This window comes from Glycine soja, chromosome 4 (genome assembly GCF_004193775.1).
Source record: "Glycine soja cultivar W05 chromosome 4, ASM419377v2, whole genome shotgun sequence".
Lineage (NCBI taxonomy): Eukaryota > Viridiplantae > Streptophyta > Magnoliopsida > Fabales > Fabaceae > Glycine > Glycine soja.
In genome coordinates, this window is record NC_041005.1 from 14,994,337 (window position 1) to 15,011,203 (window position 16,867).

General features: G+C 38.1%; 1 protein-coding gene across 2 annotated transcripts in view; it reads left to right on the forward strand.

The window, feature by feature from the left end:
• Nucleotides 1-16,867, forward strand: part of LOC114409411 (transcription initiation factor TFIID subunit 1-like) — a 31,547-nt gene that overhangs the window by 6,132 nt on the left and 8,548 nt on the right. The window contains exons 5-15 of one of the 2 annotated variants that reach the window (XM_028372860.1): nt 1,040-1,288; nt 2,142-2,260; nt 8,785-8,941; nt 9,178-10,294; nt 11,049-11,251; nt 11,392-11,629; nt 12,191-12,527; nt 12,809-13,018; nt 13,485-13,577; nt 14,451-14,654; nt 16,581-16,787. In XM_028372860.1, the coding sequence (XP_028228661.1) occupies nt 1,040-1,288; nt 2,142-2,260; nt 8,785-8,941; nt 9,178-10,294; nt 11,049-11,251; nt 11,392-11,629; nt 12,191-12,527; nt 12,809-13,018; nt 13,485-13,577; nt 14,451-14,654; nt 16,581-16,787 (3,134 nt within the window). Of the gene's footprint in view, nt 1-1,039; nt 1,289-2,141; nt 2,261-8,784; nt 8,942-9,177; nt 10,295-11,048; nt 11,252-11,391; nt 11,630-12,190; nt 12,528-12,808; nt 13,019-13,484; nt 13,578-14,450; nt 14,655-16,580; nt 16,788-16,867 lie in introns of those variants that run through there. The other variant, XM_028372861.1, reaches the window with a different exon arrangement.

A 16,867-nucleotide genomic window follows, 5' to 3' on the forward strand; every position in this document is an offset into this window, starting at 1 on the left:
GGTGGTGTGCCCATTTTGTGGAGATGTAGAGGAGGAGGCTGCTCACTTATTCTTCAACTGCAAAAATATCCTACCTCTATGGTGGGAGTCCTTATCTTGGGTTGGATTAGCAACAGCATTACCACAAAATCCTAGGGATCACTACCTGCAGCTTGTGGCTGACTTTGCAGAAGGAAAGCAACTTACAAGATGGAGATCTTGGTGGATTGCTATGACATGGACAACCTGGAAGCACAGAAATAGAATAGTATTCCAAAATGACACGTTTGACGGCAGTAAATTGTTAGATGATGCACTCCTAATACTTTGGACGTGGATTAAATCCATGGAGAGGGACTTTGCATTACATTTTAATCAATGGTCCTCCAACCTAAAGGAAGCATTTAGTAACTAGGCAGGAGGGGTGTTGCAGAACCTATGTAACAATTATGTGTGCTTATGTTATGTGGTTCTGTGAAATAACAGCAACCAACTGCATAAATATATCTACATTTGTAACCTTAGTACCACTGGTACTTTTCAATATATATATTATCTATTTTTGCTGAGCAAAAAAAAAAAAAAGGTTCTCACATGACTGGGTCATCTTGTGTGGCATCCCTAGAATTCCTACATGGTGGGTCTCATGGTATTTTTCCGCTTAGGGCATTACGCCAACATTCCTTTCTCTCATCATAAGACCTACTCATGTGAGGGTCGCATGTGAGGGTTGCATGTGAGGGGTAGGGTTTTGATTTGTATCTCATAATTTATTCAACGAGTTGCTTTGACAGATTTACAGAGGGTTTTGAAAGTATTTCAGGCTGATCTTCAGTTATTTTGTTATTGTTATTTTCTGTTGGGAGGATTCCTGACCCTTCTGCTCTAACATTTCTTCTTCCTTGGAAATTTCATTTGATAAAGCTAATTCACATCAAGGGCATTTGTTGTCTGTAAAATAGTTTGAATTTGATGAAATGAAGCATGAGTTGCAAAATAAGCCATCTCTTTTCCCTCTTCTGTAAAATAGTTAACTCACTGTGATTCTTTTTAATCTTAGGCTGTGACGTAAAAGCTGAAGACGCTGTTGATTATGAAGATATTGATGAAGAGTATGATGGTCCAGAGACAGAAGCTGCCAATGAAGAAGACTATTTATTGCCAAAAAAAGAATTTTTCTCTGCTGAAGCCTCTGTATGTTTGGAATCCAAAGCTTCTGTCTTTGATGATGAAAATTATGATGAAGATTCTGAAAAGGAGCAAGACTTTGTGAATGACAATTGTAAAGTTGATAACATCCCTTTAGCTGGTAATATTTTTTTACATGAATTGCACCACTTTGTTATTGCTGTTGTTCTTTGTTTTGTCTGTTTTTAACTTACGATATGGGTTATGTTGGTTTTAATCCTCATAAAAGTGCAAGAAACTATGGTAATTGTAATCTAGCTCTAGCATATTGGCTGGAGACAGATGTATTGTTTGTCATGCATGAGAATGCTTTGATTTTCTACTTTTTAATTTTTTATGGCTCTCCTTATTTGAACCTTTAAGGTAGTTCTCTTTCACTTTCCCTGAGGACAGGTTTGGAAGTAGATTTTGTTTGATTCATAGATTGTCTGTTAGGCATTTTGTCCATTGCCATGTGATTGTTTAATCACATCCAGTATGCTTTACCAGCTCCTTTATGATTTATAATCCCTCCTGAACCTGTGGATGATATGTTTGCATTCTGTTTGACGCATCCAATTTATAATTTGAATGTGCGTGAGTGCGACTAGGAACTGGTTCTATTGTGAACTAATTTCATATATTTTAATTCAATTGCCAGAGGCAAAGAATACCTATCCTTTGGGAAATTGATTTGCACTGTGCTGGTAATGCATACAAAAGATTAAAAAACCTTACTTATTAATGGTGATATTTGAATCTCACTATTGTATTGGTTTGGATCTTAACAATAGTAGCTTTGTGTTTGAGCAAAAGCTTTAATACCTTATCATTCAGCACAACTCAGCTCAATCAATTCAGCAACATATGTTTTTGTGAGGATTGAAGCTTGAAAATCTTTGGAAAGAAAAAAATGATTGGTTTTCCTTGATAAATGGTAGTCGATGAATCTCATTTCATATAGCAGTTTACATATGCTAGCTTTGTTCTTTCAGGGGAGCAGAAAGAGAGTTTTGTGGATGCATCTAAAGAAGAGAGTTCACTTGAACATGAATTACATGTTGACTCACCGCAGACTGAAGAATTGGATGCTGATGTACAAAAGCTTGAGGAGGTTTGTTTCAAACCTAAAATGTTCTTGGGGACATTATGGTGCTGTTTGATATGGCCTTAGAAGGAGATGTGGGCTTAGGTGATCGGAGAGTTAAGCCCAAGGTGTGGAAAGTTTATGAGAGGAAAAATAGAAGGCAGAAAAGGAGTTATGAGGTGGTAGAGAGAGAGAAGGAAAATTGAGAGGTGAGTGGGGATGTTTCTTATAGGGTCGTTAGAGGAGAGGGAGGGTATCATCATTGTTGTGAGTGAACCATTTTGGTGAGGTCAGAGAATTATCCATTCTCTGAATACTGATTGCAGCTCTGGGTGTAGTAGCTGTTACCCTACTGCATTGTTTCTTTTCTATTATCAATGATCTCTCACTACTATATTGCTCTATTATTCTCTATTTGTTTTTCTCTGTTTTCCATTGTTATATTGTGTGTGGTGCCTGTGGGTTTGCATCAATTGGTTTGACCTACCGGATCGATTTCCAAGCAGAGGTGATACTTGTTGATGCCCCCTAAGAAGATGGAAGCGGAAGTGTCAGCGCTGGAGAGTGAGGTGGCTAACCTTAAGGTGACGTTAGCTGAGATGCATGCCCAGGCTGCGGCAGATCAAGAGCGACTTGTTTGTTTGCTCACACAGAGCAAGGACACCGGAGGTTCCGAGGAGATGGACAAAATCATCCAGGATGAAGACTCGAGTAATTCTGGTTCGTTTGACATGCAGTGGTTGTTACAAAAGCTGCAAGGGGGTGCTCTTGATGAATTTCGGCAACCAGTGAAGAAGGTGGAATTCCCTCTATTCAATGGCGAGGATCCTTTGGATTGCTCGTGTTGAGATTTATTTTCGTGTCCAGAACACCTGCACAAAACTTAAGGTCAACCTGGCTCAGTTTTGTATGGATGGTCACACTATCCATTTCTTCAAAGCTCTATTGGATGAGGATGATCAACTGACTTGGGAGAAGTTGAAAGATGCCGTACTGGAGCGTTATGGTGGTATTGGTGAGGGTAGTGTTTTTGAACAACTAGTTGCTTTGTGGTAGGAGGGTAGCGTTGAGGAGTACATTCACGATTTCAAGAGGCTTGTGGCGCAGGTGACATGGTTACTAGACGAACAATATATGGGGTGTTTTGTCCATGGTCTGCGAGACGGAATCAAAGGCCGTGTGAGAAGTTTGAAGACATTGGGTCCCATTTCTCGATCTCACCTATTGAACTTGGCAAGGGCAGTGGAGATCGAATTGCAAGAAACACGACCCAGCTGGAGTGGGTCTCGTTTTTCTGGGTCACGCTGGTCTGGAGGGTGTAGTACCACGATTCGTTCCAATACACATGCGAGTAGTGGGTTGGGCCCAAAACAATGAATGGGTCTATGTCCGTGGGGTTCGTGAAGGTCCAGGTAAAGGGGGAACAATTTCAGGTCAAAAGAAAGAATTAAAAAATGATGAAAAACATGTTGGGTTTCGTGATAGAGGTGTGCGCAACATTTCTTCTCAGTTGATTGAAGAATGAAGGGTGAAAGCATTGTGTTTCAAGTGCGGGGGTCCTTTCCATCCGAGCCATCAATGCCCAGACTGCCATCTGCGCATTATGATCACGGAGGAAGATGAGGGGGATGACGGAGAGGTGCAGGATGTCGAAGAGGAAGATGAGGAGGGAGAAATGAGTGTGATGAGTTTGTTTGGTTTGTTGCTTTCCCCCTCAGCCCTACACAACATTTCCTCCAGCATATTTCTATACAGACAGAAGGAATAAGGGGCAAGAGGTGGAAGTATTGGTGGCTGGCGGTAACATGGTCTATTTGGAAGCTCAGAAATAGAATGCTGTTCTCAAATGCAGAATTTGATGCTAATCGATTGTTTGAAGAAGCTATTTTCTTGACCTGGACATGGCTTAGACATTTTGAGAAAGACTTCACAACCCATTTAATTCAATGGTCAAGCAATATTAGACAGGGTTTTGTTTATGTAGTGGATGATACAAATAGAACAAACTAGATGTTCTCCTCATATCTAGAATACCATTGAGTTCTGGTGTCTAGATATAAGGATTGTATATCCCTTTTGTATTAGTACCTCTGATACTGTTTCATTTATATATACACACACACACACACACACATATATATATATATATAAAATACATTTATTTTGCTGATAAAAAAAAAACAGTTTTGAAACTATGAAACTAAGAGGTAAGATCCAAGGGGTGCCTATTCTCGTGTTGGTTGACAGTGGTGCCACTCATAATTTCATATCTCATAAGCTAGTGAAAGCCATGGGGTGGAGTGTTGAGGCTACAACTCCTTTGCATATCAAATTAGGGGATGGTTTCAAAGCCAAAACTCAAGGAGAGTGTAAAAGGATCTTGATCAAAATTGGTCAAATGCAGATGAATATTGATGCAATGCTTTTTGATTTGGATGGGTTGGATGTTGTGTTAGGGATGGCTTGGCTAAATGAAATAGGTGCCATCTGCGCATTATGATCACGGAGGAAGATGAGGGGGATGATAGAGAGGTGTAGGATGTCGAAGAGGAAGATGAAGAGGGAGAAATGAGTGTGATGAGTCTGTTTGGTTTGGTAGCAGCTCAATCAAACAGTTTTGAAACTATGAAACTAAGAGGTAAGATCCAAGGGGTGCCTATTCTCGTGTTGGTTGACAGTGGTGCCACTCATAATTTCATATCTCATAAGCTAGTGAAAGCCATGGGGTGGAGTGTTAAGGCTACAGCTCCTTTGCATATCAAATTAGGCGATGGTTTCAAAGCCAAAACTCAAGGAGAGTGTAAAAGGATCTTGATCGAAATTGGTCAAATGCAAATGAATATTGATGCAATGCTTTTTGATTTGGATGGGTTGGATGTTGTGTTAGGGATGGCTTGGCTAAATGAAATAGGTGGAATGTGGATTGACTGGTCTAAGTAGGTGGCGTGTTTCAAGTTCAATAACCAGTGGATTGAACTTCAGGGAAAAGGCAAGGAGAATCTCCCATGTTCAGCCCTGCAGAGCTTATTGGCTAAGCCCAAACTGGGAAGTGAGGGTTTCTTCATGGCATCTAAGGTGCAGATGGGGAAAATGCCAAATCCAGAAAACGGGAAGTTATCTGTTTTTGGTGCTGTTTTTCAAGAGCCTAGAGGTCTACCTCCCAAACGAAACCAAGAGCATGTGATTCATTTACTTGAGGGTCAGGGACCAGTAAATGTACGCCCTTCTCGTTATTCCCATCACCATAAGAATGAAATCAAAAAGCAGGTGCAGGACATGCTGCAAACGGGAATTATTCGTCACAGCTAGAGTGCTTTTTCTAGTCCCGTGATCTTGGTCAAGAAGAAGGATGACACATGGCGCATGTGTGTGGACTACCGTGCTCTTAATAAGGTAACCATCCCCGACAAGTTCCCTATTTCAGTCATAGATGAACTCTTAGATGAATTGCATGGTGCCAAATTTTTTTCTAAAATTGATTTGAAATCGGGCTATCACCAAGTGACGATGCATCCAGAGGACATTCATAAAGCTGTTTTTCGAACGCATGAGGGTCATTATGAGTACCTCGTAATGCCCTTTGGTATGATGAATGCTCCATCCACGTTTCAAGCTCTTATGAATGCAGTTTTCAAGCCAATGTTGCGTAAGTTTGTTCTGGTGTTTTTTGATGATATCTTGGTGTACAGCTCTACTTGGACAGCTCACATGTCTCACCTGCGGTCAGTGCTTTCAGTTTTGTGTGAAGAGAGATTAGTAGCCAATAAAAAGAAATGTTCTTTTGCACAGTTATCGGTTGAGTATTTGGGTCACATCATTTCACATGAAGGTGTGGCAATGAATCCTGCTAAAGTGAGTTGTGTACTTAATTGGCCTGTTCCAAAAACTGTAAAAGGGGTTCGTGGGTTCCTAGGACTTACGGGATTATGGGAAGTTGGCCAAGCCCCTCACGGAAGTGACTAAGAAAGAAGGTTTTAAATGGGGTCCGAATGAGCAACAGGCTTTTGATGTTCTTAAGGAAAAAGTAACTACAGCACCAGTTCTTGCTTTGCTCGATTTCACTCAGGAATTCTTCATTGAAAGCGATGCTTTGGGAAATGGTTTAGGGGCGATTTTACTGTAGCAGGGGCGCCCAATTGCATATGCCAGTAAAGCCTTAGGGGATCGAAATTTGAGTAAATCAGCCTATGAAAAAGAGTTGATGGCTGTGGCATTATCGATTCAACACTGGCGGCCTTATCTATTGGATCGTAAATTTACTGTATGTACTGATTAGAAAAGTTTAAGGCAGCTGCTTTTGCAAAGGGTGACTACTATGGATCAACAAAATTGGACAGCCAAATTGTTGGGGTACTGTTTTGACATCTTGTACAAGCCCGGGTTGAAGAATAAAGGTGTTGATGCACTTTCTCGTATGCATGATTCAATGGCTTTTGAGTCAATGGTGCATTACCCTGAATGGGAAGGCAATAAAGAGGTGATTGATGAGGTCCACAGGGATGCCATGTTACAAAAGATTATTGCTGATTTGAAGGAAGGCCTGCCTACTAAACCCGGTTTTTCTTATCGCAATGGGGTGCTGTATTATGAAGACCGGTTAGTTTTATCTGCAGATTTTGTTTGGATCCCCATTTTGCTGTATGAATTTCATTCTACTCCCCAAGGGGGACATTCTGGGTTTTATAGAACATACCGACGGCTGGTTGCCAATTTGTACTGGGTAGGGATGAAGAAGAGTATTCAAATGTTTGTCCAGGAATGTGACATTTGTCAGAGACAAAAATATGTGGCTCGTTCCCCTGCAGGCCTCATGCAGCCGCTGCCTATTCCTTCATTGGTTTGGGAGGATCTTTCGATGGATTTCATCACGAGACTCCCTAAGTCCAAAGGATATGAGACTATTTTTGTTGTAGTTGACCGTTAATCAAAATATGCCCATTTCAGTCCTTTGAAGCAACTCTATTCAGCAAAGACGTTGGCTGATATTTTTACGAAGGAGGTGATCCGTTTACATGGAATTCCACATTCCATTGTGAGTGATCGGGATCCTATTTTTGTTAGCAACTTTTGGCAAGAGTTGTTCAAGTTGCAAGGGACTCACTTGAAGTTGAGCATGGCATATCACCCGCAAATGGAGGTGGTGAATCGTTGTTTGGAGACATTTCTGAGGTGTTTTATTTCTGATCAACCCAGGGCTTGGATGGTGTGGATTCCATGGGCGGAATTTTGGTATAATACAGCTTTCCATGCTTCCACAAATACTACTCCTTTTGAGATTGTCTATGGGAGACAACCACCTATTATTACTCGATTTTTGCCAGGAGAGGTTAAGGTGCACGCTGTTCAGCGGGATTTAACTGATCGCGACAAGTGTTTGCGTCAGTTAAAGCATCATTTAGTATGTACTCAGACTAGAATGATGAGTTTGGCTGATGGTCATTGCCAAGATAGGCAGTTTGTGATCGGTGAGTGGGTGTTTCTGAAGCTTCGACCTCATGTGCAGCAGTTGGTTGGGGCCAGAATTAATCCCAAATTGGCTCCACGTTACTATGGTCCTTTTCAGGTGATAGAACGAATTGGACCTGTAGCTTACAGGCTTAAAGTACCGGTGTCTTCCCGCATTCATCCCGTATTTCGTGTGTCTTTGCTTAAGAAGGCGGTGGGGAATATCAAGTGGAGAGTGAGCTGCCTAAAGAGTTGGACTGTGACCCGAGTGCTGTTTGGGGGCCTTTAACAGTGCTGGATACTCGCACGGTTATGCAAGGGGGTGACTCTGTGTAGCAACTGTTGATCCATTGGAAAAGTAAGGCTATTGAAGAGGCTACTTGGGAGGATGAGGCTCTAATTTCACGGCAATTCCCTGGACTCAGCCTTGTGGGCAAGTCTGTTTCTCAAGAGGGTGGTAGTGATAGGGCCTTAAAAGGTGATGTGGGCTTAGGTGATCAAAGAGTTAAGCCCAAGGTGTGGAAAGTTTGAGGACAAATAGAAGGCAGAAAGGGAGTGATGAGGTGGTAGAGAGAGAGAAGGAAAATTGAGAGGTGAGTGGGGATGTTTGTTATAGGTTCGTTAGAGGAGAGAGAGGGTATCATCATTGTTGTGAGTGAACCATTTTGGTGAGGTCAGAGAATTATCTATTCTCTAAATACTGAGCGCAGCTCTGGGTGTAGTAGGTGTTACCCTACTGCATTGTTTCTTTTCTATTATCAATAATCACTCACTACTATATTGCTCTATTCTTCTCTATTTGTTTTTCTCTGTTTTCCTTTGTTATATTGTGAGTGGTGCCTGTGGGTTTGCATCACTGTTTGATCCTTGTATCCAACCCTGCCTGGGGGGGAAAAGCTTGGTTGCTACTTGAAATATGCACAATTGCAGGTTTAGTACATGTGTACTGTAGGTGTAGTACCCTGCTACAATCCCTGCCAATTAGTAATGGACACACTAACATATATTTCTCTAACATTGATGATAATTATTGTTGATATGATTATAATCTTTTCATGGTTGACTTTCTATTGACATGTTAATGTCTTAATTGATGAAACAAACAGGAAAGCCCTGAAGTTCCGAAAAGGTCTATGGCTATGCCATTGCCTGTTTTATGTGTGGAAGATGGTGTGACAATTTTACGTTTCTCTGAAATCTTTGGCATTCATGAACCTCTCAGAAAGGGAGAAAAGAGAGAGCATCGACATTCTATTCCTAGAGGTACTTGGAGATTGGAAATGTTTACCTGAATTTTGTCTCCATGTGTTAGGGTCTATTATGTCTTGTAGGAGAGGTATCGTTAGAAAACTTAAATAGTTGTTGCACAATTTATACAATATGTGAATGAAATTTAGAACTGTCAATGGTGAGATTTGATTTGAATGGCAAAATGAATGCTATCTTTCTGCAGCATGGCTTCTGCCCTAATTGACTCCCCCCCTTCCTTGTGTTTACAGATAGATACAAGTCTTTCGATTTAATTGATGATTTTATAGAAGAGGATGAAGAGGAATTCCTCAAGGGCTTCTCCCAGAGTCTCTCACTTACTAAACAGGTTTGTGTAGTTCATAATGATGTATCAGAAAGCAATGATGTTGACTTGGAGTTTCCAAAATTTGGATTTCTTCTTGCGGATGCCTCAGTGGCCAGGAAAGATGATCATCAATCAAAGGACTCATGCCATAGTGCTGAACCGATGAAAGGGGATTTTGCAGAAGATCATTCACGGAAAGATCATCCTTTCATGTTGGCCAACTTTTATCCTCTTGATCAGCAAGACTGGGAAGATGAAATCCTTTGGGGCAATTCTCCAGTTCCAAGTAATAATAATGTTGAAAGCTGTGAAATTTCTGGACCTGAGTTGGGAGCTTCTGGTGGCAGTGAAATAGAAATAGAAAGTGGGATCCAGAGTATTCAGATGGAGCCTCAGAAGAAACTGGAGGATAAAGATCATAATGTCTTAATGTGCAGCTCTCCTGTCAAATTGGAGCCCTTTGGCTCATGGGATTCTTTTGGAGCTAAGACCAATTTAATATCCAGAAGTCTATTTCACCCCCAACTTCTAAGGCTAGAATCCAGATCTGAAGTGGATAGTTCTAGTCTTGCAGATGGAAGAGAGGCGGAGATATCAGAGCATAATCAAAGTGGTCAAGTAAAGCGTTTTACCAAGGTTATATCACAAAACAGAGACATGATGGAGGGCTCCTGGTTAGACAAGATAATATGGGAGGAGCTTGATCAGCCTATGGTGAAACCAAAGCTTATTTTTGATCTTCAGGATGATCAAATGCACTTTGAAGTTTTAGATAGCAAGGATGGTACACATCTTCGCCTTCATGCTGGGGCTATGATTTTAACTCGTTCTTTACAATCAATCAGCGGGGATTCTTCTGAGCTACCAGGGCATGGAAGTCAATATGGATGGCGACATGTTGCTAATGACAAACACTATTCAAACCGTAAAACTTCTCAGCAGCTGAAATCAAATTCCAAAAAACGCTCAGCTCATGGTGTCAAAGTTTTTCACTCACAACCTGCACTGAAGCTGCAGACAATGAAATTGAAATTGAGCAAGTATGAATTTATTTGTTTGGAGGTGAACACTTTTGGTTTGTACCTTGTAGCATGTCTAACCTCTTTTGAGACATTCTTGCTTAGTCAGAATATTGTGTTTTTTAAATGAAGTTCTGGTTAATTCTTACATGCAAGCTTGTTTGATGTTTGTTTGGCTACATAATACCTAATATGCGGAGAACACTCTATCTCCAAATGTTTTGGGCTTTCTACTTTTCTTGAAGAATATAACTTGAGTCCACAGTTTTTCACGAACCAGGTTCTTTTGGAAAAATTGTATTTATTCATCTGTCTTGGTGTAGGTGAACTTTTGTTGGTACCACAATGTTTTTCATAATATAATTAGTATATTCAATGGATACACCGAGCTTAATCCGGTACATTATAGAATTTTCTATACTAACATATTGTCCAAGACTAAGTTCACAGTATATATTTATAAAACACCGCAAAGTTACCCGAGATGTGACCACCCATGTGAACTGTACTGAAGGTCTTCATTGTTAATAAATGATTCCATTGCTTGCTCGTAATCAGTCACCATTAGACTAGTTTGTTCGTTGATCTGTTGGTTATCTATAACAATGTTTGGATTTCTCATGCCATTTATCAAGTTCTTGCAAAACCTTTATTGATTTGTGTATAAGTGAGCCATGCCAGTTCTTTATATGGCATTTTAATATCTATTTGTGAGTATTGTCTACATGTGCATTGTGGATTTTCTGTCATTATAATCTTACCCACTCTTTTGCAGTAAAGATATTGCAAATTTTCACCGGCCAAAAGCATTATGGTATCCCCATGACAATGAGGTGGCTGTCAAAGAACAAGGGAAATTGCCAACACAAGGACCCATGAAAATTATTATAAAGAGTTTGGGTGGCAAGGGGAGTAAATTGCATGTCGATGCTGAAGAAACTCTCTCTTCTGTTAAAGCAAAAGCTTCCAAAAAGCTAGGTTGTGAATTTTTTCATCTATAATAAAATTTGTTATCTCTGTTATGGAATTAGTATCATAATTAAGCTGCAAGTTTATTCTAGTCTTCAGCGTACTTGCTCCTCTTCTGTATGACTGACCTGAGATTTTTTTGGGGGTAGATTTTAAGGTATCAGAAACAGTGAAAATATTTTACTTAGGAACGGAGCTTGAAGATCACAAGTCACTTGCTGCACAAAATGTTCAACCAAACTCCTTGTTACATCTTGTTCGTACAAAGATACATTTGTGGCCAAAAGCACAAAGGGTTCCTGGTGAGAACAAGTCCTTGCGTCCTCCTGGGGCATTCAAGAAAAAGTCTGATCTGTCAGTAAAAGATGGACATGTTTTTCTGATGGAGTAAGTGACCTGAACTGTTATCCTGCTATTATATGTTTGCTTTCCATTGGGGCAACATTATTTTCTTATTTTGTGTTGAAATTACATAGTTTTAGATATTGAGGGAGGAAAAGAGATAAAAGGAAAATTAAGCACTGAATTAATATTAGCTTAGAATTTCATTAGCAGTTTGTGAATTGGGCAGTGGCTTGGTTGTAGAAATTGGAAATCCTTGAATATTCAATATTCAATAATAAAAACATTCTATTCTCATTCAGTTTCTGTATTCCTAACCTACTGTGTTATAGTTAATCCTCATCTTAAAACAGAAATTATTGCAAGCCTTGCAATTTATGTTTTTTCTGCATAGAATATATCTCAAGCATGTTATCATGACTCCAAATCTAATACATCCAAGAGCAATGTTGTTTCAGCACTTGATTTTAATAGTTTGTTAATTTCTTGTCTTCAATTGTGATACTCTTGTTACTTTGTTTCTCCTTCGGACTTCGCTAAATGAATGAGGATTGTGGATACTCCACTGGGATTCTGGGAATTGCATTGAATATGTTCTCTTTGTAGGCATTGTGAAGAAAGGCCTTTACTTTTGAGCAATGTTGGAATGGGTGCAAGACTTTGTACATACTATCAAAAATGCTCACCAGATGACCAATCTGGCTCCTTATTACGCAACACAGATAATAGCTTGGGGCACATTATTTCCCTGGATCCTGCTGATAAATCTCCTTTCCTTGGAGATTTAAAACCTGGTTGCACTCAGTCATCACTTGAGACAAATATGTATAGAGCACCCGTATTTCCTCATAAAGTTCCATTAACTGACTACCTGCTGGTTCGTTCATCAAAGGGAAAGCTATCATTAAGGCGCATTGATAAAATTAATGTTGTCGGACAGCAGGTTTGTATGTTCTTGTTAGTGTTTTTTGTTGAGTTAATTGTTTTTTAAGTTTTTTGAATCTTTGAGTTATTGTTTGGTAAAATCTTAATGGATGTGATATATTGAGTAGTTATACTAATAATCATGTGGTATTGATATCTTGATTAACTTTTCCTTGTTTCATATGCAATTTGCCTACCAAAGTCGAAAGCTATGTCTCTGAAAATTTGACAATGGCAGGAAAAAAATAGTGCAATTTATAATTCTGATGTGTGCTAATAATTTTTAAATATTCTTTGCAGGAGCCTCTCATGGAGGTATTATCACCTGGAAGTAAAAATCTTCAGAATTACATGATAAACAGGCTATTGGTACACATGTGCCGTGAATTCCAAGCAGCAGAGAAGCGGCATATGCCTCCGTATATCCGTGCTGATGAGTTTCTCTCACAGTTTCCTTACCAGTCAGAAGCGTCATTCCGTAAGAAAATCAAGGAATATGCCAATTTGCAGGTATAAGAGAGTCACAAAGCTTGCCACCCAAGCAATTTGTAACAAATGGATGCTGAATAGAATTCCTTAGGGCTTGTTTGGTTTATGAAAATGTCTTCTGTTTTCATTTCTTGCTTTCACAAATAATTACAAAAAAAGTGACATTGTTTTGCTGTGTTTATTGTTTTCAAAGATTTACATAGGAAACAGTGCAATAACAAAATTCTTGTTTGTATTGTTTTCTGTATAGATTTTTGAAAACAAGAAATAAGGTAAAAACAAGGTGAAATTTTTGTAATTATTTTTGAAAATAGGGAATGAAAATGAAAAAAAAAAACATTTTCTCAAACCAAACTAGCCCTTTATTTTCAAAGAGAGAAAAATGAAAATTTTGGCAAGACAATTTTATATTGGCATTACAATCTTATTTTTTTTCTGATTAAGTTTGCTGTATACTGAATGTTTCATTCAATATCTATTACCACAGAGGGGAACAAATGGACAGTCAATTTTGGTTAAAAAGCGAAATTTTCGCATTTGGTCAGAGGATGAATTGAGAAAAATGGTTACACCAGAGCTTGTAAGTTATATCATATGACATTCAGTTTTTTCATTTATAAATTAAAACATGTCATTCTGTTGAAATGTACTATTAATAGAAAAATAAATCATCTTTAAAACATGCTATGGAGGTTTGGAACTTGCATTGTAAAACTTAATCCCTCAACTGCATGATTTGTAAAGTTCTTTTAGGTTCTCTTAGAATGTGGGCTTGGGCCTAACTCAACCCCAAAAGCTAGGTCATGGGTTGAGGGTTGTCCCTTTCTTATATACTCTTTCTTGGCCTTATCTCTAGCCAATGTGGGACTTGGGATTTTTCCTAATACACCCCTTCACGCACAATACTTTTGGGCTTGGTGTGTGGATAATATGGTGGGTGGCTTGTTAATGGATCTTGGATAGACTTTGATACCGTCTTAGAATGTGGGTTTGGGTCAAACTCAACCCCAGTACCTGATGCTATGCTTTTGGTTTGTTGAAAAAATGAGGCTTAAAAAAACAGTAAGGCTAAATTACTCTTTTTGTCCCTCTTTTTACTTAATTTGTTCAATTTGGTCCCTCTATGATTAAATGGTTCAATTTGGTTCCTTAAAATTAAATACAAAGAGGGACCAAAGGAGTAATTTAGCCTAACAATAATGCATTTTATTGGATGCTCAATGCACTTTGTATGCTCGTGTTGTATTATTTTTATGATTTTGTATGTTTGAGGGTCTATAATCAACATGCTGCTTAGCTTGGGATGCATTTATGTTTTGAAAGTGAATTAATTGCTTTGTCCAGATCTTGGGCACTTATGTTTTATTGTTTCTTTGTTATAAGATCTATCTGTTATAATGCTTCATTTAATATGATTTCTTCTTTGTCTTGCATTTTTTTAAAATTGTTTTAGGTTTGTGCTTACGAAAGCATGCAAGCTGGCCTCTACCGTCTAAAACATTTAGGAATAACTGAAACACACCCCACTAATATTTCATCTGCAATGAGTCGTCTTCCTGATGAAGCAATAGCATTGGCTGCTGCATCACACATCGAGAGGGAACTGCAGATTACTCCTTGGAACTTGAGTAGCAATTTTGTTGCTTGTACAAGCCAGGTGATCTATGTTAAATCTGATTTTGAGTTTATTTGACATTGGCATCTATCCTGGTTATGTGTTGAAAATTTGTTAATATATGTCCATTTGATTATTTTGAGGGTAGAATTGAAAATGGGTTTAAAAGTAAAAGGAAAATAGGGCAGGAAAAATTAAAGAAAGCATAGTTGATTGTCAAGGATGAACCGACGGCTATAGAATGATCTCATTGTAGGCATTCTTGTCTGATGTAACGTATAATTTCTCCATGAATGAGTTACTGACTTGTGTAGGCCCTTCATACATTTGCACTTGTTTATAATTTTATACAAGAACTTGAAGCTTGAAAACATGCTATTGTTTTTCACTAAGAATCTTGTGCCAAGGCTTGAGAATTGAGTGCCCTCTATGATTTTTTTAACTTTTTGATAAACAAAGAATATTTTAAAATAGACTTAATTACACTTAGTTTGGACTGAGTGTAATTTTTGCCCCTCAAGTTTTTTTTTCTCGTGCCAATTAAAATGAAGCAAATTAGGTTCTACTATTAATTTTCTGTTACTATCAAAACCCTTAAATTCTAAATTTCTACTCAGTAATTGATTAAATTATTTTAAACCTTTTCATTGAAAAACTCACCAACTAAAACATCAAATTTCACCCAAAATCAGTAAAAAAAATCTCAATTTTTTCCCACTTCAAATCATAATCTATCATATGAAATTCTTAAAATCTTATAAAAAAAACCCCCACTAAATTATGACTTCTAAACTTTTAAATATATTATTAGTCCTCAAATGTTTGAATAAAAAATAATAAGAATTTGGTCTTTAATTGAGTTCAATGGCATCATGTTGTTGTTGTTTTTTCTTAATTTTTAAAATAGATGAACTTAATTTACCTGAAAAGAACTTGATGAACTAAAATCGCAGAGAGTCCAAACTAAAGGGACTAAAAATGCAATTAAGCCATTAAAATCTAATAGAAAAGTGCAAATGCAAAAGGATAAACATTTGACTTATCCCCTTTGTTCCCCCATCCCTTAAAAGCAAAAAACTTATCTTTCTATCTTTTGACCTCTCATTTATATTTTGCAATTTGAAAAATGCACCAGAAAATAGAAGTTCACTGTAGTATGTTATAAAGGTGATCTCTTCTGCTATGTTATGTTGATAAGATGGTATTGCTTCTTGACATTTGCATGAAGCAAGTGACTTTTCCAGAAAGATATTAGTTCTGCATCCACAAGTTGCCTAGAATTGCTGCAATTCTTCCATTTGACTGTCATATGAATCCAATAAAATATGAATGCAAGTGTAAATAGGTCTTATAATTGAATTTAGAAACATGCATCAATGGAAGTCATGCATCCGTTTACAATTATTGTAGTGATAATTTGCTTCTATGTGTAGGAATTAATTGGCTGTGATGAAGAGAAATGGACATAAAAAATTTGCTTCTTGTAAGAAATGATGTCATGAAGAGAGATGGACATAAAAAATGTTGCACAAATTGTTGTATGAATTGTTGTATGTGTATTACATCTCTGTTTATTTATTTATTTTTTGCTTTTCATAATAGGAGTTATCTATTTAGAAGATAGGGATTATTATGATTTATATCTATTCTTGAAATCATTCATAAAGAGAACAATTTCTATTTTTGGTTCATTAAGGACAATGTTTCTATGTTTCTATATTATACATACACTAATGTGTTTGATGTTGTTGTATTGGATTTTCATTAAATGCTTTAAAAGCTTGGATACTTCACCGATACTTACCGGTGAAGAATCCTAAGAGTATCAGTATTGGATATGTAAACCAAATTGAATTATCGGTGCTTCATAGACTACACTGCAATAAGTATATGTTTGTTATTTTTTCTAGTAGTTGACTAAATTAATCATGAGTTTTTCACCCCTTTTGGTGGAATTTTTTTTGACAGGGTAAGGAAAATATTGAACGAATGGAAATTACTGGTGTTGGTGATCCATCTGGTCGTGGCATGGGTTTTAGCTATGCTCGGGCACCTCCAAAGGCACCAGTGTCAAGTGCAATGGTGAAAAAGAAAGCAGCTGCTAACCGTGGAGGTTCTACTGTTACCGGTACAGATGCTGATCTACGTAGATTAAGCATGGATGCTGCACGAGAGGTGTGTGGTATTTTGGCGATCTGTTCTGAACTGTATGTATTTATGTAAGCTATAGAGCTTGACTTTAAAAAAGGCTTTAC